Source organism: Anopheles nili, chromosome 3, assembly GCF_943737925.1.
Source record: "Anopheles nili chromosome 3, idAnoNiliSN_F5_01, whole genome shotgun sequence".
Classification (NCBI taxonomy): Eukaryota; Metazoa; Arthropoda; class Insecta; order Diptera; family Culicidae; genus Anopheles; species Anopheles nili.
In genome coordinates, this window is record NC_071292.1 from 19,342,501 (window position 1) to 19,369,129 (window position 26,629).

At 49.1% G+C, this 26,629-nt stretch overlaps 1 protein-coding gene and 2 non-coding genes across 3 annotated transcripts in view; 1 reads left to right on the forward strand and 2 right to left on the reverse strand.

Moving 5' to 3' along the window:
* LOC128727335 (voltage-dependent L-type calcium channel subunit beta-1) overlaps nt 1-7,399 on the reverse strand; it is a 13,337-nt gene extending 5,938 nt beyond the window's left edge. The window contains exons 1-5 of the mRNA XM_053821235.1: nt 7,274-7,399; nt 2,761-2,877; nt 2,540-2,659; nt 2,357-2,458; nt 2,149-2,269 (exon numbers count right to left, since the gene is read on the reverse strand). Of these exons, the coding sequence (XP_053677210.1) occupies nt 2,149-2,269; nt 2,357-2,458; nt 2,540-2,659; nt 2,761-2,877; nt 7,274-7,399 (586 nt within the window). The remainder of the gene's footprint in view (nt 1-2,148; nt 2,270-2,356; nt 2,459-2,539; nt 2,660-2,760; nt 2,878-7,273) is intronic.
* A 15,004-nt stretch (nt 7,400-22,403) lies between these two features.
* Trnak-cuu (transfer RNA lysine (anticodon CUU)) lies at nt 22,404-22,476 on the reverse strand. The gene has a single exon. It is a non-coding gene; the product is annotated as a tRNA-Lys (tRNA).
* Nucleotides 22,477-25,905: 3,429 nt separating this feature from the next.
* Nucleotides 25,906-25,978, forward strand: Trnak-cuu (transfer RNA lysine (anticodon CUU)). Its single transcript has one exon. It is a non-coding gene; the product is annotated as a tRNA-Lys (tRNA).
* The last annotated feature ends 651 nt before the right edge of the window (nt 25,979-26,629 follow it).

Sequence of the window (26,629 nt, forward strand, 5' to 3'; positions counted from 1 at the left end):
TGAAGCATTTTACAACACAAAATGGCAAGCCATTCCAGGCGACCAGCAATCATATTCGGGTGTACCTGTACTACGGACCTTAGAGCGGAATGTCAAACGCAAACGCTTGACCGTTCCGACGTTGCATGACCAGAACGAACCACGGGAGGTCGTCCCTGCCTCCATCGTGATTCCTGCACGCTATGTTAGCATACAAAAAAAAAACGCATACTATTTGCTCGGCCGCATTCATGCGGTGTTGGTATTGGGAACCTTGTCGCCCATCAAAACGCGACCGCCTTGAAGGGTGGCTCCACGGTGTCGTTGCTGGGTGAGATTGAAATCGAACTCCTTATTAGCCAAATGCCGATGGAGGTTGTTACACATCTGATACGCTCCAATGTCTCCACGAAACCGAAGCGGCATCAAGCGCCATCTCTATCGATAAGAGCTTAATCAAAAAAAAAAAAGTTCCACTATCCTGAAGTGCTCGGTGTACGATTATGGCTTTCCACACCGCAGGAAGCACTCGGGTTGAAGCCATTGGGATAAATTTTATTTATCAAATCAAAACCATCACACGTTACGATCCTCGGACAGGATATTCAAATGCAAGGGAATCCGACGCCTTGTGCTTCTGCCACATGCAAACACGGAATGCCTAAAAAAACCAAGCTGGCTTTTGACTACGGGACACGAGAGAAGAAAGCATGGGAAAGGAAGGATGGTTGGTATTTTTTTTCTAGGTTATTCCCTCCCCCACAATGCGACAAAACATTTTGTGACGGCAAAAACTAATGATCGCGCGAGCGAAGAAACATAATGCAACGAGATGAAACGAGATAAAATGATGAGAACTATCCATTGTTACTAACTAATGCCGTTGCCTGTTCGTGCGGGATAAAGGGTGTTGAGATTCGTTGTGGTCGTTTTCGAAGTCGTAGCCCCTGCTAGCTGGAGTGTTTGTCGTGTCGTAAGTGCGCCGTCCGAACAGGACTCAAGAGCACGCGCACGTGTATTTAGGCGCGTGTGTGTGTTTTTTTAGAGGCATTGTGTCGTGTTTTGTTGGCGTTTTTGTTTCACTCTCGTATCGGTTTTAAGGTCGGTTATGGAATGGGAAAGAATTTGGATTACTGTATCGTTACTTGTGTCCGAAACAAAAACAAAAAAAAAACGTAAAGGAAACGCAAGGAAACACAATTCATAAACGAAAACTGAAGGAAAATCATAGCCAAAAACCATCACAATATTCGCGGAAAGTGGGACCAGCGGGACACCTCGGTGTGTGGCGTGAATCGGGACGGTACAACGGCACACTGAAGGTGGCAAAACTGTTCGCAAGGACACCATGGCTTGGCGCTTGCACACACAAAAAAACAGGGCACATCGAATACAGACAGCGTGTGTTGGAAGGTACGGAAGTAGTATGTACATCGAGAAAACAACTGCACACCTTGGCGGCAAGAAGCGGCTACATACACGAGAAGGAGAAGGTGTGTTAGCAAATTATTACAGCAGCGGGACACAGAAATGCCGGTTCGCGACATCGCGAACACGGGTGTGCAGTGCGCATAGTGGGTAACGGAATCGGTATTGTATTTGTAAATAATCGAAACCGAAACGAAAAAATCCATAACCGAAAAACGTAAACAAGTAAAATACGAATACGGAAAAAAGCCACGACATTAATTTGAACGGATAATTTTGAACGGAGTTTCACAGTTGAGTATTACGCTTAGCAGGACGTTTTTGGACGAACGGGAACGCGTGTGGCGTTCAGGCGATTTTCTTTGATGCGCTAAATCAAGCACGAATGATCGCATCCGCGTGGGATCGTTCCCGTTCGTCCCATCCCTGTACTACAATCCAAAAAAAAAACAACAATATCGACGCACTAGCTACATTCCACAACCAGATAGTGTACGGATACAGCCAACCGAAAAAAGGCAAATCAACCCGTAAACGGAACGCAGGAGAATGCTCAAAACGAAGGGAAAGAAAACGGAAACCATTAGCAAGTAAGGGTAAGTAAAGGAAACCGATAAACGTAAATAATAAAAACAAAACAAAAAAAGAACACACACATCGAAATCGGAATCGGAGTACAGATTCGACATCAACGGAAAACCACATACAAAACGAAAGAGATAAAGTAAATCTGTGTCATACCAGGTGTTGGGGGTGTGCTACCTCGTGATGGTTCCGCACCTGGTACTCCAGATGCTCCTAAATTACCGCTAGATGATGATCCCTTACTTGTATATAGCTTGGATGAGCGGGCCGCCGATGCCTGAAACGGGAAGTTCGAACGGGTGGGATTAGCGAGGACATCTTCGAAGGACTCCTATAACCCGCCGGTACCACACCAGTAGCTCACCTGCATTCGTATGTGTTCTAGCTTAACGGGACTGGGAATGAATCCCACTTCACAGCCTTCTTTAACCAGTCGCCCAATCCACCAATTATTGTCGTATTTCTCCTGCAAAAAAAACGATGAAAATATGTGCGGCGTGATAAGCGGATGAGCGGCAAAAGTATCGCCTTTCTACCATTCACTTACCTTGATATGAAGAAAATCTCCCACCTCGAACGATACTGCACTGCCGTGCACCGGCGAGTCGTCATCCAAACTGCCATCGTACGAAACATTCGTCCTCACAGCAAATGCAACAGGTTTACTCTACCCGGCAGAACGCGTGCAGGGAAGGGGGACGAATTAGCGCTCAACGTCCTGCCAGTCGCGGCTTTATTTCTTCTTCTTTTTTTTGACCTAATACTTACCCTCGCTTTTTCCAACTGACCCAGCGCCTGACGTTCCTTCTCTCGCCGAAGCGATTCCTTTTCCTCGTCTAGCGACAGATCGGACGATGGTTGAGAATAGTTGGAATCCGCTGAACCCTAAAGAACGAAAGCGACAGAGAGCATATCAATCCATTTGTGTGTGTGTGTGTGTGTGTGTGTGTGTGTGTGTGTGTGTGTGGGTGTGTGTGTGCACAGCCCTTAAAGGACCTAAGCGTCCATATTACTAATCGCTTCGCTACGCGCTACAGATAAATATAGGAGAACCGGGAAGGTCCGAAACCAAACTTGCCACGGCTAAACGTGGCAAAGGTGGGAGGCTATCTACACAGGACGCCGCAAGGACTACGTCGAGTCGTCATCGACGCCCGCACGGGCAGCAACGCATCCGCGCTCGCGCTATATGTACAGCGCAGAAAACGGCATACGTCAAAAGTGCGTGAAGCGGGTTGCCTACTTTAGGGCGCTTTTCTCTCTGCGTCGAAGGAAACCGAACCGAACCGGAGTACCGGATAGTTTGTCTCGGCGGCGCTGCTCGATGATGCTACTGTGTGTGGCGGCCTGCACCCGGGATGGTTTGTGCCGGTGTCCACCCGGTTTGTTTGCTGTTCGTGCTATTTTTAGCGCACCATGGTGACAACGTGGTGTGTAGGAAGACACGCTCGCTGCGGTCGAAGCCAAGCGCAGGCGGGACAGATCAAATCGCAGCCCACAATATGGATGGAGAAGAAGTATGCGCTGGGTGGAGCTGCTGGGCGGGTGCGATTATGATATTTGCCTTATTTACGGTCGAGGGCCTTACAGCTCCAGTGGCGACGGTTCGGCCCTCCCCGCCGAGTGGGAAGTAAATGAAGAGTACGCGGGACACGGTGTGTCGAACCCATCGGAACAGAAATAGACAAGGACTTGTTGCATCCCGGGCGTACTAGCAAAGAGCCGAGTGCCACGGCGCGGTAGGTTGATAAGCAAGAAGGAGTGTTCAACAAATTTGCTTAAGTGGCTTGCATGCGCGATATGGCGCGGTTTCTGTTTACGCTGAGGTTTTCCATGGCAGCGGAGCTAAAAATATCGCCGCACTAATTATGCGGTTGAAAAATATAGTTTTGGCGTATCATTGCGCTATAATTTGATCGAAATAGTCACATAAAAAACACACACACACTCACACACATAACCTAAATTTGTTCTATTTCCCCAAAGCCGGCCTCTGATGAATGCCTGTCACACAAAAAGATCCGGCTGCTCCGGAAAAGCAAACTACATCGCAGTAAGCGATTGCTTACACGCGGGGGGACAAACGGGCGCAAAAGTTGGACCAACACAAAGGAACTCCACGCAGTGCCTGCAGCGCGCTGTTGCTGCCACACCTGGTCAGCATGCCGAGCGGAAGGGAAAATGCAGCAAAAACACAATGCCTGCCCCCGTTGCACCTTTTGCTGCTGCAGATTTCCCAGCACAGAGTCGTCGTCGTCGTCGTCGGTGCTGCTGCTGCTGCTGCTGCGATGGTTGCCTTTTGCACGAGGAAAATCACTTACAGCAACTTCCTGCTCCCGGTGTTGTTCGCGTATGTGTTTGTCGTGCCTTTCGTGTGCCTGTGTTACTTGCTCCATTTCCCAGCCGAACAGCAGGCCATCAGAGCAGGCGACCAAAGCAAGTGCGCCTGGCCTCGGGAGTGGGGCTTTATTTGCATCCGCTACGGTACCAAAGACCGGGTGTGGCACTGCGGTGGTGCGGATCGTCTCACAATACCCTGTGCGGCTTGCCTGCATCGAGGCAGGCAGGGAACAGGGGTTCATAAATTTTAGAATATATTAAACGATGACAAAATTTATTGCAACATTTTACTGCAGAAATTTATTTCCAACCCCTACCCGTTGGGGCACCCTCGGTTTCACCTTCACCTAGAGGCTCGCGAGGAGGAGGAGGAGGAGGGATGGGATAATTTCCCGTACATATTATGTAGTTCGCTTCGTCCTTCGAGGGTCGAGTGGAAGCGCACGCGAGAGAGAGAGAGAGAGAGAGAGAGAGAGAGAGAAAGGACAACGGTAGTGGACGCGAGTGGATGAAAGCGCAGAGTGAAGAGAACAAGAAGGAGCAAGCAGTAAAGTGGAAGCAAAAAAAAAATCACTTGCACTACCCACCGGTGGTGGTGGTGGTGCATGGTGCAATCAGGCGCATTGCAATCGCGCTTCCCTTCCCCTCCTCCCCCCTTCCTCCTCCCCCATCTTCCTCACACCGTCACAAACAATTCCAGCTAGGTCAACAAGGAAAGTCCCGAAGGGATTGCGCTTTAGCGCCACTTCCGGAAGCGGATACACTCTGCCTCTGGCCGCTCGTCTCCGTGCTTCCGATGATGGTTATTACGACCCCCCAAAAAGAGGGGTTGTTGGAGGGAGGTTCACTGCCAACATGTGTTCTCCCTCCCCTCCCGTTTTATGCGCCTCGTTTTCGTGAGCTTGAAAGCGCAACGGCCAGTGTGAGTATGGGAACGAAAACAAACACACACATACATACACATACACACCGCACGTGCAGGTGCATGATGGAGCACCACGAAGGCCACCCGGTGGGTATGACAATCGCGCTCGGGAAATGGAAGGATAAAAATTTGGCGACAAAAGGAAACAACCCTAACAAACCGGGGTGGTATCGTTCCGGGTGGGCGACTTTTTTTTCTTCCTCCACCCTCAAAGTCGACGTCTCGGGGAGGCTTTCCGTGACGCTCCGTTCGCTGGCTGGCTTATCGGGATGATGGGCAAACAACGGCGGACGGCAACAATGCAGGGGAAAAAAGAAGAAGTAGAACGAATCCAAGCAAAAGACACCGAAAACGCCACCGGAACACAACATCCTCCGAAAAGGGGGGATATTTTCGGGTTGGCTGCTTGCTCCGTAATTGGATTTCCTGTGTTTTTCCGACCACCGACCACCGCGACATTGGGGTGGCGCTTTTCTTGAGCCACCTCGCTCCACCCCTTCACGGATTTCCCAAATAGAATGCACTTTCGGTGAAGCCGCAGTTCGGGTGCGCCATTTTTCCGGCCATCAGTTCCATTATTTGGGCATAATTCGAGACCAGCCCCTTTCCGAGGTCGCGAGGTTTGCTGCGGTTAATGGAGAAGATGGTTCAATTTATCATTCACCGCCCCATTCCTGGCCGCACCACTTTTTCCAGCCCAGCGGACAGCGGTTTGGGAAGAGAAAATGGTCACCTGGACCATAGCCGATTCCGGCGTGTGGTTTGGTTTTTCCGCGGCACTTGACGTGCTTGTCACAGGGTCACGAACAAAACGGAGACAAGGACCGGATATGACGATGGCAGTTCTATTTCTAGCCATTCGACCCCAGCCACACTCGGCGCTGGTAATTATCCGCGAGCCGACCAAAAACCAATCGAGGAATGGTGGGAAGGAGATCGAACACAAATCGAACTCCGTCTCGGAATCGGGCGGTCGAAGATTCTAAAATTGGGACCCCCACCTCCCGTCGTCGTCGTCGTCTTCCCTCCTCCGTGGCAATCGTATGATAATAAGGGTGGCAGGATAATGAGCCAGTTTGGGGCGGTGTCGAAAGAAATCGAACTGACGGCGCGCGCGATTGGCGGTGAATTTTTGGAACGAATTCGAAAATAACCTCCCGCCCCTACACGGTACTTGTTTTTCCGGTGAACTAACGTGTCTGTATATTCGTCGGGTTAACCGTTGGTGACCGTTTCCACGTTGGGGAGGACAGCCGTGGTTTAGACAGGCGAGTTTACTCCCTGTCAAAGTGTCAATGGGTTTTTGCGCGAAAAGCCAACTTTTGGCCTGGCCATGGAACAGTTTCACACGCGCGCGGCAGGTGACACATAGGCACACAAATCGACCTCAAAAATAGTCCTCCCCCCTCCCACAAAGGTAGATGAGTGTTACACGGTACATACACACACACACGTGGCAGGAACTATTCGAGTGGTGATGCATGGCGATAAATAACCGCCACGAAATTAACATTCTAATGAGAACCGCGCGAAATGTGAAGCGGCGTGGCGAAGCGCAAGTTCAAAGGTAGCTTCGTGCCGTAATTCAGCAATAATTGATACGATGGTGGCGTGCAAAAGTGATCCGTGAGGAGGCCAAGCTGCGCATAAACAGCGGAATGTTTAGACATTTTAAATGAGTATACATTTCGTCGAGCGTTGAGTTGGATTTCAGGCAAATCAAAAATAGCATTAATAAATTAGAAGAAGCACACACATTTCGTGTGGAATTTACAAGAATTTTGGGCACATCTCGGGTTGTGGTTCAACTTTCCATTTGACGTAATTCCTTAAGTGATGGAAGACATTATTTTTAATCGGCTGAACCCATAAAAAGGGAGATCATGGAGTTTGATGATCGATTTGGAATAGCTTAAGAAAAGTTGGTTTGTATTAAAAGACTCCACAGAACTGCATCAGATGCATCAGCTCTACCCAGCACTTGTCCTTGCCTTCGACGGAACCGTTGCAACTAACCTGCGTAAAGAGCTTATTGTAGCCGGCACTCTGAAACGACGTGTAGCCCAGCCCGAGGCCGATGCCACGCGACTCCCGATGCCCCCCGGACACGGAAGGGGCATCCGATGAGGCTCGCTGAACCATGGGCCGCTCAGGCCGCCAATCTTCTTCTAGACCGGATATTTTCGGTGCTATTCCGGTAGCGGTGCCGGCGGCTAGCGTGCTGCTCCAATCTGACCGGCGTCTGCGGGATTACGCGCGCGCGTCGTCCTGCGTCCGAGGCGTGAAAGCTCGCCCGTTTTTGGAGCTTTCAAAGCTGAATGCAGCGAACCGGGATCTCCTAGAGCATCCAACCAAACCCCAGCGGATGGGAATGGGAACCAGCGGATCTCCGTGAGCGGCACACACTTCCACTTGCGTTTTATTTGTGTCTGAGTTTGAGCGTAGTTTTTCTTTGTTTTTCTGCCTTCGACAACACCTCTGGGGCTCCGTCACAGCATCACAGATGGTTCGAGCGTTTCGAGGGTATTTTGGAGATTATGGAAGGCTTCCGGCACGTCACTGGCCCGGGAAGCTGCACTGCATTATTCACTTGCCACCAGCAACTTGCCGCTTCACGAGAAAAAAAACGGCCGTTTGCACGGTGCACTCTCGAGCGCGAGATTGACACTAGTGGGGCGTGCGAACGTGCGGCATGCTGCGACCCCGAAACCTTGACATAATTTTCCACCACCTATTTCTGGGTATTGCGAAACGAGAAATGAGCATTTGAGGAAACTCCCGACGTACACACATGCACACGCACACACAGTGAGGAAAACGAAGATGGCTTCAGTTTTGTTCAGTTCAGTGTTCCCCCAATGAATAGAAATCTCCCAAAAACGGATGGCAGAAATCAGGCCTTGTCTGCCCGTGTTCACGGAGGATAAACAATCCTGCCACTGTGCGAAGGGCAGCAGGTTCGCGGACACTTTACACCAACCGCCTGGCACGGGTCTGGCAGCTGTTCTGTTTCTGTGCTCTCGCGGTTGGCCTCGCGCTGCTGGCAGAAAGACGGACATCGGTTGCAAGTGACCGTACACACACGGGGCGAGTGAGTTCATTTCGGGAAGCACCGTTTTTTGAGCTGTGTTCTCTCCAACGCACCGGGAGGAATGTCGCGAGTGTGTGTGTGTGCGATTTTCACCATTTTCCCTCACGCGCGCTGTGTTCGGGTTTATTTTGCTGCCAGAAAGCGCATACACTGCCCGAGCGAGAGAGAGAAACACGCGGAGAGTGAGAGACAGCTTGCTTGTGAGATGAAGCGACTGATGAGACGAGCGAGCGTGAGTTGTGAGCATTATCAACCAAAACACAAAATGACATAAAGCTGTCACTGTGTTCCGCATTTTGCACACATCTCGTATGCCCACACACACGCGCGTGCGTTCACTCGTGTACGCATAGGCGTGTGAAGGATTTCGTGACGCGCGAGGAAAATCCTCACTAGCGGCCAGGTGGTGAGAAATAAATACCCGAGCGTTCGCTCACCAACATACGTCACGATGGGGTTGCCTACTGAATGCAAACGGTTTACTATGATGGGATTTCAATAGCCACAAACAAAAAACAAATGATAACAAATGTAGAAGACAAATGGGAAGCTATTTTATGTTTTGTTTTGTTGCGTTGTTGCATACAAACAAATAACATTAATACGACACTAATTGCAAACTGATGAGAAATGAACGACAAATGACACACTGGTCGTGATGGTAGAGCTGCCTTGGCTGGTAGCAGTATTGGTTAGCCAGATTTAGCCAGCCCCATCATGGCCTGCTGCTGCTGCTGCTGCTCTGTGTGTTGATTTCGATTCTCTCACCGCGTTCGCCATTCCGTTGCGAAAGATTCATTTTATTGCTTCAGACCAACGCTCTCTCGCTCTCTCACGCTCTCCTGCGGGTGTCCCGCTCACTCGCTTTTCCCTGCACGGGAAGAGTTTACTTTTCCCACTGTCATTCCCTCATCCGGAACAACCCAGTCCTCGGCAGTCCATTTTTCATCGGTTTTTATAAACAATCCGACTATTTTTGGAAATTTTTCGGGTAACCACCCCTAGACGCAAGCGGATACGCACTCGGTCGGAAAGATTGATTTCACGGGACGTTCGCATGGGGGAAAATGTGGAGCCATCGTTTTTTTTGTTTGTTTTTTTTTTCTGGGAGAGATGAAGCAACCTTCCTAAACCCTAGGTTTGCTCCTGCAGGCATGAGGGTTTTTTTAATGTTACCAGATGCAGAAAAGAAAAATATGTTTCTGTCGAAGGCACCACCACACCGGGGTTGCATCATTCATACGACGCACATACAGCAGGACGACACACCGTAATGTGATTGTAATGGAACTCTCCTCCCACCCTCCCCCTCCTCCCCTCCGGATGAAAGACATAGCAAACATCATGGCAAAACCCCAATGCTCGGAAAACGATTAGCAACAACGCAACCGTACGGATGGTTTACTGAGATCAAATTTCCACAACGTCGACTGCCAACAGGGCTGCTCTGTGCATCCTCTCGAAAGCACCCGTGGCATGGTCGAGTGTCCCGTGGCATGGTGAGGACCTCCATCATCGTTTTTCTTCTCCACACGCGCACGCACACACAAACACACATACACATGCACCACGAACACACAGCCACCCAGCGGTGACCTAGCTGCCGCCAAGGCGTGCTGGAGCACAACGACAGCCGTGTACTGGAGCGTGTATGACGAAGCGGGACCACCACTACAAACGGCTTGCGAAATTCACTGCTCAATTTCCTCGTGATTGGATTTTGATTTCCGCATTCGTGCGTACACGGAAAGCAGCACGGTTGGTGGCTGGCTGTTCTTTCCGAATTTTCACTACCGACGCCCAACCACTGCTTCCTTCCTTTTATCGTCGCACCAATGGACGACAGACAACCTTCCTGCATGCCTTCTTCCTGCCAAAGCGCACACACCGTTGTTTTGGGGCTGTTTGGTTCGCTTTGGGCGATTGATTTTCCATTTTCTTCCACCACGGAGACTCACACGAGTCACAGGGCCGTCCCGGGGAGCAGCCATCGGAATCCGTTGTGCCCTTGTGGGATTTTTATGTTTCGCTTGTTACCGCTCCACACACACGCACACGGAACACACACACACACACTCCATCGGCATACCACACGGCACGTCACGGGGCATGGGACAGGCGCGTTTCGGGTCTCCTGACGGGGAGGAGGATGATTTTGGAAAAAAAATCCTCACGAAAAGTACCCACACGTCGGAGGATGATGCTGCTGTTTCTTTTTGTTGTATTTGCCCTAAAACAACATTTTGCCACCGTTAACCACACACAAAATTATCCTTCCTGCGATGCAACAGCGAACCAGCGAAAATCCGCACCGAAAATCCACCACGTCGACGCGTTCGTGCAGGGTAGAGGCTGTGGTGGAATGGGCTCAGCCGCAATTCCGCAGCCCGAATTCAACTTCACACACAAACACGTACGGACGCACCGTGTGCGTGCGTGCAATTTTCCTTTTTCCCGAATTTCTCAGCACAACACCACACGGCGGGGAGATTGGGCCGATTTTTCACCGATTTTCCACGGGATTCTGCCTGCTGCGGAACGCACTTTTTCAACCGCTGGCTATAGCTGGCTGTTGGATTGAGCTTTATTTTTTCATTCTCCTCGTCATCGAGCGCTGTGGGCACTACGGCTGACTGGTTGCGGTTTTGCTCTCCACTGATCGCCTTCAACGCTCTCTCTCTCTCTCTCTCGCTCTCGGTTGGTCATCTCTCGCACTCTCACACTCTCCCAGAGATGGTGTGTACGTTTCTTTTGCACCAGTTTTCGGAGCTAGTGCGCGCTGGCAAACACACAGGCTGTCAGATTTGGCTGGCAGTTCACGTGCTCACAAGGGCCCACGGATGGGTGTTTTGAGTATGGCGCGTGAACCCGCTCTCACTCCCCGAGGTCGTGTTTATGCAGGCTCTTATCGCAGCACCAGGCGTCTCCACGGCCGATGGAGGCGCCTGGTGCGCGGTACCGGGTGAGAAAACATTCCCATCATTTTTACGCTCGCTCTCTCGCTAACAAGGCGCCTTCTCCTTTTGCCACACCACTCTCGGTCTTGCTCATACCCGATGGCATGCTGTTTCGTATCACTCGCCTGCTCTGATTGTTTTGCCAAACGCTCGAGAGACACGGGCTAAGATGATGGCAATAAATACGTGCGCGGTCGGTGTGTACGACGCGCTGACAGCAGCTCGAGCGTGAAACCAAATGTGCTGTGAGAGAGAGGTTATTTATTTTATTTTCGAACCAACCACCTTTGACAATCGACCGGCACAGGGTGCCGACGTTAGCTCGTTGACGAAAGAACCGTTAAAAAGTTTAACAATATTTTTGAATGGGTTTAGGGAAAAGAACAGAAATACAATAATTTAAGGCTTTTCTTGTAAGATGCAAAGAAAACAAATTTTCTGTACATCATCCCAGCGTAAAACATCATCAAGATGCTCGAGCAAATGAGCCTTCTTAAACCTAGCCTACTTAACCCACATATTTGTGGCGGTGCAAAATCAAACCACCCTGTGCGCGTGGCGCAGGCAAGCACCGGTGAATCGCATGCGCGTATCGATCCAGAGACACAGCTACGGAACCGTGTGGAAACACGTCGGAAAAACTATCGCAGACGCATGAGCGCTGTGCCGTGTCGAGCACGATGAAACGGGTCTCGCGAGGGCGAACCATGAGCGCGTTACAGCTCGGATCACCAACACACAGCCATACCCACACACACACACACACACACACACACACACACACACACACACACACACACACACACACACACACACACACACACACTACGCTTCGCTCTCTGTTGGAGCAAAGGCAGTAGAAAACCTTCCCAGAGCTTTCTCGCGGATGAATTTCACCAAAATATCACGCGCGTGTTCACGCGAGTTCACGGAGAGCGACGAATCTTGCGAAGGTGAGGATTTGTTTTGCTGTTGCGTTTGTCGAGCGCCCATTTCTTCGTGGTGCGAGGGTGAAGCTAGGGCAGAGGAGCCTCAATCATGCCTTCTTCCGCTGTTGAGAAGGATTTTTGGAGAGCTTTGAAGTACGCACCCCACAAGCAAGCCATCCGAGCACTCGACGTCGGTGACGCTGTCGCGAAGACGAACCGCGCGCGGGAACATTTACAATTAACGATAAAAACGTGACACTACATGCACTGCATCCCGGAGGGCGCACTGACTGACGGGTCCGGGGCGGGCGACATATCTCTAAACCCCAAAAGGACATTAGGAAGCTCGTCTCATTAGGAGCGCGCCTCACTCGGGTGGTACCGAACGAAACCAAAACATTTAATTAACACACCCGGCTCGACGGAGCGCAACCGGGCCATGGGAAGGGGCAGGAAATTAGATGAATTTATCAAAATTTGCATGATAAGTGGCACAAAATTGTGGAAGGTGGGTACGCGCGTCCTCAATGAAGCGCGCCATTTGCCATTCGTCCTCGTACGCCAGCCGACAGGAACGGAACCGAACGGAAGAAGCCGTACGACGATCGTGTGCCCGTGCGGGAATCGTTTTATGGGCCGATTGCCTGTCCGGGTGTGCGGGGTTGCGGTCGGTTTGGCTCCTCTTGCGGGTGGATTCCTCTCACCACTTGCCCACAAACGAGCCTGGCTGGAGCAGCCCGAACCCAGGGCGTCCTGTGAGCAGCGCTTACTGTAGCGCCATAAATATGCTGCCGATATCATTTACAAATTATTTTTATGATTTCATTTTATCGATATTTGATGCGCTCGAACCGTTCCGTTCCCAGCTCGACCCAGGGTCGACTCATGTTCGTCGACCTCCGAGGTCCAGGGAAAGGCTTCGACCATGGGTGGGCGAGAAAGCGACGGCGACGACGACGAGCATTAGCAGCGATACGTCGTCATCGTCCTCGTCGTTGTCGTCTGTGGCTTTTCCTTGCCAACGAGAGACACCAACCACCCGGCTTACCAAGCACCCGAGCCAAGCGTAGGGTAGGGGCAAGGACCTGGGTTCCTTAGCCTTTCGGCTTTACTCTTCCGTTTACTGCAATGCCGATATCGCCCTGTGTGGGCCACGCGGTTCCTTCTTCCATCGCGTGCCCTCGCAACTGCCCCGATTCGGAAGGGATTTGTGGAGTAAAGCTGGGCTTTCCAATCGTCACCCTGACCCGTTGGAAATCACGGAGTCGCCTTGGGGTTGTGGTGGTGGTGTTCACACGAGCCGGGGACGCAAGTGGAAAACGGATGGGTTTTGCCAGCCGTGTGTCCGTGTGAGCGTGCATGTGTTCGTGTCCATCGAGCGCGTCCTCTTTCTGGGTTCGGGTTTAAGACAGAGCGTATTTGAGCGCGTTTCGTGGCGTGGGTCTCAAAGAAAAACCCTCGCACTGGCCACACAGGGCAAAGGAACGGAGCCTGTAAACGAGCTGGATTTAGTGTGCCCTTGCTTCTCCACACTCCGTTACGGAAAATTCCGATAATGAGCGGGAGATTTCGTTTTCGCAGCCTGGCTTGACGTTTGCGTTGCGCAATGTATGGGCAATGGGTGCGTAAATGGGCCACGGAATGGGCAAACAAGTGAAGGGAAAGAAGTGTGGATTTTCTGGTGCGGTTTCGCTCGTTAGTGTGGATGTACGCGCCCCATCGTTTCGAACTGCAATTTTAGCCTAATTTTAACGGTTGAGCAATTTTGGTCCCTACATTGACGTTTTCACATTAGTGGTGGCTGATGCCGAGCTAAAGCTATTCAAGAGCTATTTTATGTGCTTTATTACAACTGCAAGAGCAAAAAATTACATCGAAACATTCACATTCAGTTTCATGTGGTTAACTGATGGAGGCGCCTGGTGGTTGGTAGAATTAGTGCACATTTTTTTATGTCATCGTTAATCAAACCAATGGAATTCCGTTTTTTTTTATAAATAGTAACAATCTCTTACCAGTAGCCCTCACAAAAAACTATTACACAAAGCACACACACTAGGCTGCTATGTGTCTGATTCGAACAAATGGTTTAAAATCGAGACACGAACAAACAAACATTGAGTTTTTCACGCGACGATACTATCGAAAGCGCAGTGTCTCATAAGCATATCCGAGCCCATGCTACAACAGTTTTTGTCTATCCAGTTTCACAGATCCTGCCATAAAAGAAGAAACAGTCTCACCATAAATGCCACTAAATTCTACATCTTGTGCCCATCTGCTTTGTGTGGTTCGTGGCTGCTTGTCCTTCTGCCCGGAACCAACTACTGTTTTCTTCATTGGTTGGCATTTGAATTCAAATGCTAGCATTGTGTTCTACCAATGTGCACGAATGATGCAAGATTTGCAAGAGGAAAGCCTCATAAGCCTATTGTTTACCGCATAAGCTTGCCACCGGTGGTTCTATTTCAACTCGTGCAAGACACACCAACTCGCGGTTGAGTGAGCAGTGCAAGATCACGGCACAAAATGAAGCACTTTCCGTGCCCTATAGTGAGTGTGTTGCTTTTTTAAACGAGCTGCGAGAACTAATATTGCTGAAATAAATCCACTCCAGAGCACTCAACACTCATCTTTGCGAGGTTCATATGTCCGTCAGCGATCCGTATGGATGGTCATTAAAAGGTTTTTTTTTTTCGTGCGCTAAAATTCCCAACCTTCAACGGCCTCGCTCGGTCCATTATGGAGGGTGCTCACGAACCGGTTCGTGCTTTGACATGAAAAATTCTGCCCCCTGCCCGGTAAGGTCACACTTGTAAACACACTACCAGCGATTAATTTCCGTACGTTGGCGTATTTCTGCGTATTTTTCCCTCCAGCCGAGGCTATTTTAAACCCCCTTACGCGCGTGGCGATAGCCGATTAGTAAATCATAGCATGTCCGGTATATCACGCGATCCTGCCACCAAACGGTGTGTCGGTTTTCATTCTACACCTCGCGGCAATCGCGCTTTGCGTCCGATCACTCGTCGATGGGGGCTCATTATTTGGAGCGGCTTGTCCGGTTTCCGCAGCCTTTTCCCCACTGCCATTTTACTGCGTTTAACGACGTACCCACTCACTCTCCCTTCTAACCGGTGCGCTTTCAACTCATTTTCTGTCGGCAAAAAGGCCGCAAAAAAAATAGCAAAGAAAAACGATCCACATCAATCGGACGCGTTCTTTACACCGCCTCCATGAGGCACACACACGCACATTACGAACCGGCCATGTGGGTCGAGGGCCGGGAAAATGCTCAAAAGCAGCACCGTTTTGACTCCATTAAGCGGGCCCACATCTGGCCGGACCGGTTGGCAGCAACACAGGGCCAAGAAGAAGATAAACGATTCGAACCTCCCGTTCGATTCCATCTCGTCTTGCGTCGGACCCGGCCAATGTTTACGCCACCGAATTTCCCGCCAATGGGTCTATTTTTTGCTTCGCCAAGGCGGTCGTCGATCGCTGCTGCCCTGTAGCTGCGTGTGTGTGTGTGTGGGTGCTGTTGTCGCGTGCTGCTCTTTGACTAAGCCAAGGAGCCATTGTGTGTGCGTGAGTGTGTCTCTCACGGTCGTGCTTTTGAAATATATTTCCCACATCCTGCCCACGATTTGGCGACCTGCCCCTCTAACAAAGTCGTTGGCGCTATAAATATTAGACGGCGGTGACTTGATCACGTTTGGTCGTTCGATACATACGCTCACGGATTGGCTGGCCAGAGCTGTGACAAAAAGTGATGGTGAAAGTGGGAAAACGATACCCCACGCGATGAGATTGTTTAACGCCTACAGAATAACCCGATTGGGCACAGAGCGTCGGAATTCGTGAATCAAATCGTTCGTAGAGCACCATTGGCGTTGTGGACCTTTTGAATGTACAGCCAGCTTTTGTGTACTGCGGATCATTCTTTAGACAAGTTTGCTGCAGCAAACGCAAGTACTGTAACAACTCATTTATCATGCTGTGTGTTCGACCGCCGGATGAAGCATTTATTGCTCCGAGAACGCGAAACCATACGTCCCCCGTTCGCAATCTAATGGGGCTACCATTTACTTGGTATTGATATTTTGGCACGGGCGTCTTTTATGACCTCATTCCGGCGCATACATGCGCGACCGGGCGACGGCAGACGGCATGCAGTAAAAATGATGTCAACGACAATGGCGACGGGACGGCAATGCCACGATGTCGCTGCTGCCCGGACGCTGGTATGCAGATGCACGTTTTTCCCATTCCCGGGTGCCTGGTCCCATATTTGTGTCTTTTTAAAACAGCTTAAAAGCATCGGCAGACGAGATTGCTCCGGTTCTAGAGGACCGCATGACGGTAATGCCAACGCCAATGGTCAGATTTTCTCGTGGAATTGTGGAATGCGCAGTGAAATGCGATTACTTTGCAGTGGTTTTGATTAAATTAAGGAACCATTTGACGAAACCAATAGTTTTCTTTGTTGGGAAAAGATCACATCAGTTCATCAGATGTTTAAAAAAATCGACAACATATCATCAAATGGTTAGATACCTATACGGAGACTTTGAAAAACACTATTATGATAAAAACATAAAACTGACAACTGAACAAGGGAATGACCGTTAAAATGTACGACTGGAAGCATTGCTCAAATTAATTAAACATTTTTAAGAAACCATAAACCTTACATCAGCATAATTTATGGCCCAATTTAATGAGCAAGATATTCCAAACTCGGCACAGGCTCCAATCGGGCTGAAATTACAACGGAACGAGATTTGCATTTTCGAAGGACACTCGACACAGGCCAGTTGTAACGCTTCACAAGGGCTACTTTTTTTGGCACCGAATCGAGCTGCTTTAGCATTCCACATACGTTCTTCGCGCTGGATGCAGCAAGGAAATGGTTCTCGTTTCCCGTCTCCGGTGGCAGCTTCCTTTCAAAAGCAGCAAATAATAAAAACCCATCGAAGGTCAGCATCCGCATCTGCAGGACGAAACCGTGCCCGGTTGGTCAAACGTGACAAATTTAAGAAGCACCCCGTCGGGTGCCATTTCGACGGGATGGGAAAAGCTGGAACACACACACGCGCACGCTGGTGTTCTTCGACAAGTTGATGAATCCAATCCGTTTTCCCTCCAATGGGTGGGTAAACCCGATGACTCATCGCCGAGATTGAATAATGACAGCGCGCATATGCGTGCACCGAAGCCAGGGTCGGGTCAGGATCGATGTGTGGAATATGGCGTCGGTTTTCCACAATTTCAATGCTCCTTTTCTTCGTTCGATGATGCCCCGTATGAATGCATAGCTTTGGTAGCGTGAAATAAATTGAATAAAAAACAGGATGCTATGCAATCAAATCTCTACTGCTTTTTTCCCTCGTTTACGTCAATCATGTGGCGATGGTTTTGTAATGGAAGGCCGCAACTAAAGACCACAGATGATGTGAAGGATGTGTGTGAAAAAAAATATTATGCTCCGTTTGCCAAAATAAAAAAAAAACTCGCCACCATTTCAAGGACATACTCACTCAAACGCCTTCACCGAGCCGGTGGTACTGGCAATGCAACACACACACAGCCAGTTTTTTTCTTGCCACCGCCACCATTAGGAAATGGCGACACATTTTCACCAAGCCCCAATGGTGGCGATGGGAGAGTGGGTGCAGTTCGAAAGCATGAATGAATTTCGAACCATTCGACACCAACCCGCGCAGTGTCCTGCCTGGCTTACCGTGTTTGTACCCGATGGGATTCGACTTCCCACACGTTTCGAGTTTAGCGTGGCGAGGACAAAAATGGCAAACGGCAACACCCGTTGCGCCGGAACCGGGGCAACGTTCGCGCTTTGACCGGCCGAGTTTGGGCGCAAACGGAGGCAAAACCCGTGTGTCAATGGCGAGCAGGTTGACGGTCAGTGCCACCCTTCTCTCGGGTGTGTATCTGTGTTGGAGAGTACCGCACTGACGTATGCAAAAGAAAACGGGGAGGACTCGGTACTGGTTTTGCTTTTTTTTTGTTGGTATTTTCATTTTGCACAATTTTCGCGGCCACACGCTACCAACCGCGAGTCGAGCTGATTCATTGCTGTGTGCGGTTTCACGGCATTTTTTTGAGTTCATTTGCCGATCGTCGGTTTTCCCACCCTCCGAATGAGGGGTGCCGTGTTTCCCTTTGCTCCCTCGTTTTTACCCACCCACTCGATCGTACTTACCCGTCGCTTGCGCATGAAGGGCGGCTTGTAGGTGTTGTTATGGCGCCGGTGGTGATTTTTATGTCGCAGCATCGTGATCACCGTCTGCTACCGATCGGACGCACGGAAAGATGGTGGACGCACCCCCGCCCCTTGATCGGGCGACTCCGGAGCGCCCTTGAAAAAAAAAATAGGGGTGGCGAATGTAACACACTCGCGCGCGTCCAAACACCTTCTCGCGGACAGCGATGCGACACTCTTTCGCAGAAAATTCACAAATATTTTCCCACACACACACACCCCAAATGGGGGCGGGAGGAAGGGTTGCGGCGATCGTACCCCGCCTCGTCTCAAGCCTCGTGTGGCTGCGTATCCGCGCGTGTGTGTGCCGAAATTAATTGCCACAGAGCGAGTGCGAAAGTGCGATTGAGCGCGGGCCACGAAACGAAGCGAAAGGTGACGAAACTGGTCGCAAAAAAGTAAAAACGGAACCCTCGGGCCCGCTGGTGCGTATACACACAGACACCACACAGGTTGTGTATGGGGAAGCGCTTCGCTATCGCTTCATGCGCGACATAACTTCACGAGGACGACACACAACACACGCTGCACGGGACAATGGTGTATTTTTGTGCCATTTTAATTTGCACCATTTCGAAACGAGCGAGATGATTTCGTTCACTGGCACTTTCCGACACGCTGCTCGCCGCCTCGCGATGCTGGCTTCTTCTTTTGCTTCTTTATTAGCCCACCCGCGTTTGGGAAGGGTGGTTTTGATCGCGGGCGCTATATTATTACAACTGCAGTGGGATGAGTAATGGGGCGCCCCCTTTGTTTAAGCGCGAGGATCACATAACGACCGCACAAGTTGTGCCACAAAATCATCACAATATGCTGGTCGGTGGTCGGCACGAAAATAACCGGCAGCCGGCCCTTTCCTATCTCTCTTTCTCTTTCTCTCTCTCACTTCTTTCTTTCTCTCTTCACACTAACGAGCGCCACTTTCACCCGGACGCAAACACCTGATCGTACACGCGCCACTTCCGGTGTGATTTTCCATCAATGAAAACTCACGATCGAACTCACTTTCGGCCAAACAGCCTTCACCCCCTCACACCGCGACGACCGTGCAAAACGAGCAGGGTGGCCGGGGGAAAATCATAAATTTTCCGCGAAAAATGCGACCTTCACCGTGCGGCTGTCGGCCAGGCGTACGGTTCGAAACTCAGCCGAGCGGAAACGACACATCCATCACGGGACACTTTGAAACGGAATGTTTTCACGGTCGGGCACCTTCGCGTGAAAAAAAGGAAATGACCGCGGAACCGCGAGCCCCGGAGCCAGACGGAGGCTCCAAGCGGCTTTCAAGTGCAGCGATTTTCGATCGGGAAAAGCCCGGGACCAGCAGCACCGAGGACGACGTCGGACCGGGTGGACCAAACTGACCACCGCCACTGACCGGGGCTTGATCGGCTCGATCGCGTTCGCGGACCGTTGAAAGACCCAGACTGATGTTAAAAATAAAACTCTCGACCCGAACCCCCTTTCAGAAAGCCGACCGACGCGTCTTCGTGGCGAGAGGGGGAGTCGTGGCGTTGGGAGGGAGGGAATTCACGTTGTCCCTGCTGCCGGTATGGCGCGCGTTCTCTCGCTCGCACCGACTGTCTCGCTTGCGGATCGTCTTTCAAATTCCCGCGTGCCCCGTGCGATCGCGAACATGAAATGATCTCGCGGCGGCCTGGGACTTGAGATATGACGCCCCTGTCAACGGTGACCAGTGACTACCAGGTGGGACAGACGATGGAAGAGGAAACACCTGCAGCGGAGTGGGGTTGTCCATAAAAATGAGCTTCAATGAAGGTTACAGGTGCAACAGAACAACGTGGTGGAAGAAAATATGATTTTCATTGATGCTGTTGATATAGATGCTAGTTGTATAATTATTTGATCTTTTCCAAAAAATTTCAAAAAAACTTATTAGTTTGACAATAGTCATTCAGAATTATATCTAACGCCGTTATGATCATTTACCATGTAGAGGAATATTTTTGAAAAACAGATAAAGTATTAGATCTGTTCCATAATATTATTGAAAGAATTGTGGATTTTATCATAAAAATTACATTCTTTTGAGAATACATCAGACGCAGAAGATGTTTTAAATTATAAACGGATTTCAGAGCAGCGCCCTCTAGCGTAAAACTTTCATCTTGCCTGTGGTTTGCATTGCGTGCAATAGGTGGCGCTTTTGCGGCTTATTTGAAAACCCAGTTGAATCGTTACACGACGAACGAACCAGAAGAACTCGGAATCGTGACGATGAACGAATATTTTATACAGTTATTATACTCCCTTGGGTCCAAAAAACACGTTCACCGAACCAAAAGTATCGCGAACGAGTCAAACTAATAAGCAAATGCATCGCGTTCAGGTGGACGCTATTGGTGATGCTTCAATCTCGGTCAACTGGTCAACATTCAGATAAGATAAGAATATGATGATTTGCATAGTTGACTGTCCTACATGAAAACTACCCATACCCGGGGTACACAATGATTGATGAGATAACCTTAATGCTCCTTTGGCGGTGTGTTGCGAATTTATAAATTAGCAAATTGATCAGCGGAACGCAACATTTGACAAAAAAACGCAACCCCTAGATGAGCGACGTTCGAATGGAGACGTTTTTGCTTGACCTGTACTGATTTCACTGTTTGCAATGGTGATGGCTTCATACACGGACTTCGGCTAGGATCGATTGGCTACGATTTAACAAACACCACCGCAAAAAAGGAATATAAAAAACCCCCGAATCGCTCAAAATGGTTAAGTGAATTTTTTGGCAAAGAGGTGCCAATTTGACACATTTAATTAGCCGGCAATAACCGGTTGGAAGCGGAGCAAAGTGCAGCACGGCCTTTTGCCTCACTCTGCAGCGTCCGGATGGGTTTTAAGGAGCCGCTTGAGTGATTATGCTGCGGCATTTTTGCTTAATCACGTCTGGCTCTTGTCAGAAAGAGGAGCTTGGAATTGCGAATTTTGTTTGTCTCTTATTCGCATATCACGGAGCTAATTGCTGCTACGTGAGTCAAGTGAGCCATCAATCTTCGATTCGTTTTTTTCTATTATCATGCAATTTTCGGAAATGCAAATATAAATTGCAATTTAAGCTAATATCTATTGATTTGGTTGTTTGATCGGACTATCTATTCAGCTAAAATAAAATAAATAAATATGTCTTTTCAATTGAAGCTTAAGAAGACAGAAAAGCCTATACAATTCGTAAAACAAAGCTAGTTTAAAATACTATACACTATATAAGATCGAATTTCCTTGCTATGAGTTATCGCTATAAAAGCGAATTATGTACAGTACTATTTATTCGAAAACGTACAACCGTACTCTACCACATAGCTAGGGAACACTTTTCATCTATCTATAAATGGAGGAAAAAAATGATGGCAGGGCAAGAAAACCAGTTAAAAATCGCAACACAGCAGCAGAACGTTTGAAACAACGAACAAACAATGAAAAGTCGATTCTTGTTTTACCTTTGCTCCTCGCCCTTCAACAGTGGGCAGTGTTTAGCTGAAAGGTGCGCTTGGAAATACGACTGGTGCGTGTATGGGAAATGGGGGAATGAGCTTAGCTTCTCCGTTTGTACAGAAGAAAAGCTCGGTCAATGTCGCTCAAAGGAAAGATGTTAGTTCAAAGTGCAATATTATTGCATCCAACGATGCTGTTTCCGAGACTTACCTAAGAGGGAAGAGATGAAAGAGAAAGAAAAACGCTGATTAGTAAACAGTCATCTAGCACAGATCATGCCTATTTAAGCATGTTAATTATTTCTTCGCGCTATTGAACACAACATATTAATCTAAGTACGTAGTAACACTCCTAGTACTATAATAGAACGAAAACTTGTGTGATGTAGGAAGAAGAAGGCGGCAAAATATCAGCTTTTCTCCGCCCAACGTGGGGCTCGAACCCACGACCCTGAGATTAAGAGTCTCATGCTCTACCGACTGAGCTAGCCGGGCTTGGTGAGAGAAATACAAGAAAATAAAATTTCCTTACCCGATTTTCACCGCGCAGTTTAATTATCGCCCTTCAGTTATGCTTGTTTTTTATTCAACGCAATAAACTGAGATTCATTGCTTTGTTTTGTTTGTGCTCGCTGCTTACTGGCGAAACTAAAGAGCGCCGTAGCGTTCACAGGAAAAAGTGATTACCGACCGCTCGAACTAGCTCGAATGTTCCTTCCAAATACCCTTACCCAAACCGTGTCACGGGTCACCTTTATGTGCGTGCCGTCGTTCGGTTTTAAGTGCAATCCGTTCGTATTTTCTTTCCCGGAAAAAAGCGACCAAAACGAACAACAACGAATCCACACACCATTCAACACAATCGAGATGGCACATGTGAGGATGCGCGTTGGCCCTATATTTAGAGCGCATTTTGGAAGGAACGTACTTGCCACCGGCGAGCACGAGTGGGCGGCCATCTCGGAGACGATCGCGGGCGAAACAAAACAAAATGTGCCACATGCTCTAGCGCACGGTATGTGGTGGCGCACGAGAACGAGATCATCTTTCTCATAGTGGAAAGCATCCCTAGAGGTGGGTTATGCATCGAATTGTAAGGTGTCTAGTGAAAAATGACTACTATCATTTCAGCATTTAACTGTTTGCAAATATTAACTACATTACAGACACATTTTCCAATCATTCTCTTCATCATAACCCAATAGCCAATTGCAATGATGTGATTGAGTTTTTCCGACCGAAAACCAATACCTTTTCTGTCACGACACGTTAAGAACGGTAACGGAAAAATCAACAACGCACGGATGCAATAAGTGCATCCGAAGCGACATGCGTTTCTCCTTACATAAGAGCGTACTTAATTGAATGAGTAAGGCATCCCCCGAATCTAGAAGTCCCCCTTTTTTCCCCCAGACGCACCAGCGTTCTCCCCTTTCACTGAACGACGACGAGGCCACATTCCGCCGAATCACCATATGCCACCGGGTTTGAGCCGTTCGTTCACCGGAACCGGTGTGGGTTGTGCATTTCTTCGCTTTCCCGCCCGGTGTTCCGGTTCTGCCGGGAGGAGGTTTCCCGGGTCGGACTATTTTTGGGATTCACTCCGTGTACGCCGCCCTTTTGTGGTAGGAGCAGAGAAAAGAGGTGTTTCCCTTTACCACCGAACTCTGGCATCGAAAATCGTGATCACATTACGCGTACGAGATGCATTCGACGTACGGTGTGTGGCAGCGAGTGCACGTGAAGATAAGACGTGAGCGGCCTCGAAGCACCTTCATGGCGAGGCACGTGCTGTCATCGATCATAAAATTCTTCAGCGGCGAGCTCCAACGACGATGGAGACGGGAAAGATCCGCACGCTTGGGAAACGGATTTGTATGAGCTGAGTTCTCGAACGATACGATGAATCGTCACCAGCGAAGACAAACTCGGAATAATGGGCATCTAGCGGTGAGGGCACGAGAAGTTTCGCGCACGAGAGCGCCCACAAAAGAAACGAAATCAAACTGCAATTTCAAATGCAAATAGAGTAAACCCCCACAAACAGCGGGGTTAGGAGTCACAACAGCGCGAGTAGCAGCAAAACAAAAAGTAAGGAAACCCGCATCCATTTAAGCTGAGCTGCTGAAAATGTGCATAGAGGCGGGATTGAGTGGAAAAGCAGCCCAGTTATAAGACCACCAAGCATAATGGAGGCAAGACAAATGCGGCTCCGGGTGCACACGATGGAAGGGGTGTGCCGGAAAGACCCGAAAAATCAACTAACCTCGACCATTACGCGGCTAAATTCGCTAAAAAAGCAAAAAAGACTTGCGAATAAACACACTCAGCAAGTCGGGAATTGGTGCAAAAACTGGTCCCACAACAAGAAAAAAAATCGCAAGGCTCGAACGGAGGCCAGGGCGCTTGGTTTGGGGTCTTTGTTGGTTCGTCAAGTTTCGCGCGAACGGGAAACGAGCATGAATCATTAATCTCCTACCGCAGACAAGGCTCATAAAGATAATTAAGCAATTTCGGGCGCGTTGATCCTGCGATTTCAGGTTCCACTGTCGAAGGTGGTTTTGCGAGCTTCGGGACAGGAAATGTGCATCCACCGAACGCGACTGCATCAAAGTGTGCATTGCATATCGCAGTATCCGTTGGTTTCTTGCAGTTTCTGAAAGGCTTCGGATCCTTCGAGTGCCAGTACACGTGCGACCGGACGCAGAGCACTTCGTGCTGGTTTTATCTTGCGAAAGGTATTTTTGTTGGTCTCGTTATTTTTACACTCACCCCACATGTTTTCCGAGTCAGCAGGAAAACCCATTCCAACCCCTTGCTAAAAAGGTCTGCTCATTCCCCGGTTCTACACGCTCGCTACAGCAGTAAGCATAATAAATCGAGCTCGATCTGTCTCCCATCATAACGCGAAAGCAATGCTCACATGCCGCGTCGGTGTGGCCACCCTGTACGTTCGTTCCCGGAAGCACGCCAAACCCCGAAACGGAAAGGCTCAATTTTGGACACCGTGCTCCCCGGAACCGTGCGCGTTTAGCGCCACCCTTCTCGTCCAGCGGGAGGAATCTTCGTTCGAATCTTGGGCCGCATGAATAAATCACCGGAAAAATTAAAACAAACCACATCCCGCGCGACGAGCATCCGAGCTGAGGGGAGTGAGGATGGGTGGTGTTTATCCACTTTTCCGGATGAAAATGAATCCGCGCAATGACGACGGGACGTGCTGCCACAGTTCAGTTGTCCGTTGGAGCCAAGCACAAGTGGTGGGACGATGGTGGAGAAAATTGAGCACCGAGAGGATGTGGTGCGTGTGTTTTTCCTCGTCTCTCCCGTTACCGCATATTTGAGAATTTTTCACTCACTCTCCTGTCCGGATGGTCTTCAGTGCCGTTGGGGGGTTTCTTCCTTCGTGTTTCATGTTATTTTTCCATCCACCGACGCTTTTCTTTCTCGCGTCGTACACGCAGATGGAGCCGGTCATAAATTATGGTTATGAATTTTGAAAAATCCAGCACGTGCCCGATGATCGGTCGATCGCTCGAAAGGGAAGAGCAAACGCCACCGGAAAGTGGTACGTGAAATAAACAAAAACGAATTAAATTGACGCGCGCACACACTTGATGGGCCAGCCAGGAGGGACGATTGGTCGCGCAAACAGGCCAACAGGGGTCGAGAAAATTCCCACATTTTCGTGAAAGCGTTTTTCGTTCATTTTTTTTTGTGTGTGTTCTATTAGCCGTATTTTCGAAACCTAAGCAAAAACGCGTGATCGGAAAATGGAATGCAGTCTCGCAGGCATTCGATCGATGGTGGGAGATCGTAGAAAACTGCAAAAAGATAGAGGGTGGTGTAAATATTTTCCACCGATTTTCTTTTAAGAAAATGAAAGGTAATTCACGCCTACAGACACAATGCTAGATCGCAAGTGCCCGGCTAGCTCAGTCGGTAGAGCATGAGACTCTTAATCTCAGGGTCGTGGGTTCGAGCCCCACGTTGGGCGATTCATTAAGTGATTTTTTGTCGAACAACACTCGTTTTGTGTTGCACAAATACAAAATACAGACATTAATATAAAACACAAAAGGTAACGAATTGCTGAAAAACATCAAACAAAACATTTCGTCATTATCTCGGTTGGTGCAAATAAAATAATCAGAGAAAACTCTAAGCAAACAACAAAACACCTCTATAGCCCCAAATAAACCCTAACGAGTGTAAAGAAAATCTAAGTGAGCAAAAAAAAAACTACTAAAAACATAAAGCTCGCTCGCTAATCATCAGCTCGCCCAAGTGTTCGTATGTGTGCGTGTACTACTTGTATGTGTGTGCCGCAAAAGTGCGTGTGGTGTGACGATTCAATTTTTGTTTCATAAACCTCCAACAAATTGCAGCCGAATTTTGCCAGCTAAGAAGGTGCGCACCACATCGCTACGGGAACGAATTTTGCAGTTTAATAAATGTTTTTTTTCGTCTTCTTTCTATCCGGCCAATTTCTTTTCCACAACAATCAAAAAACAACTACGGCCCTCTGCCCAGAGCCAAAGGGAATTTCCGACTAATCGGAGCTACGGAAACGAGTGCTCGCGGGACGTGATGGTTGCGACTAAACTTTACCGGCATTCGGTTCACCCTGAGTACGAATTTGTCGTGG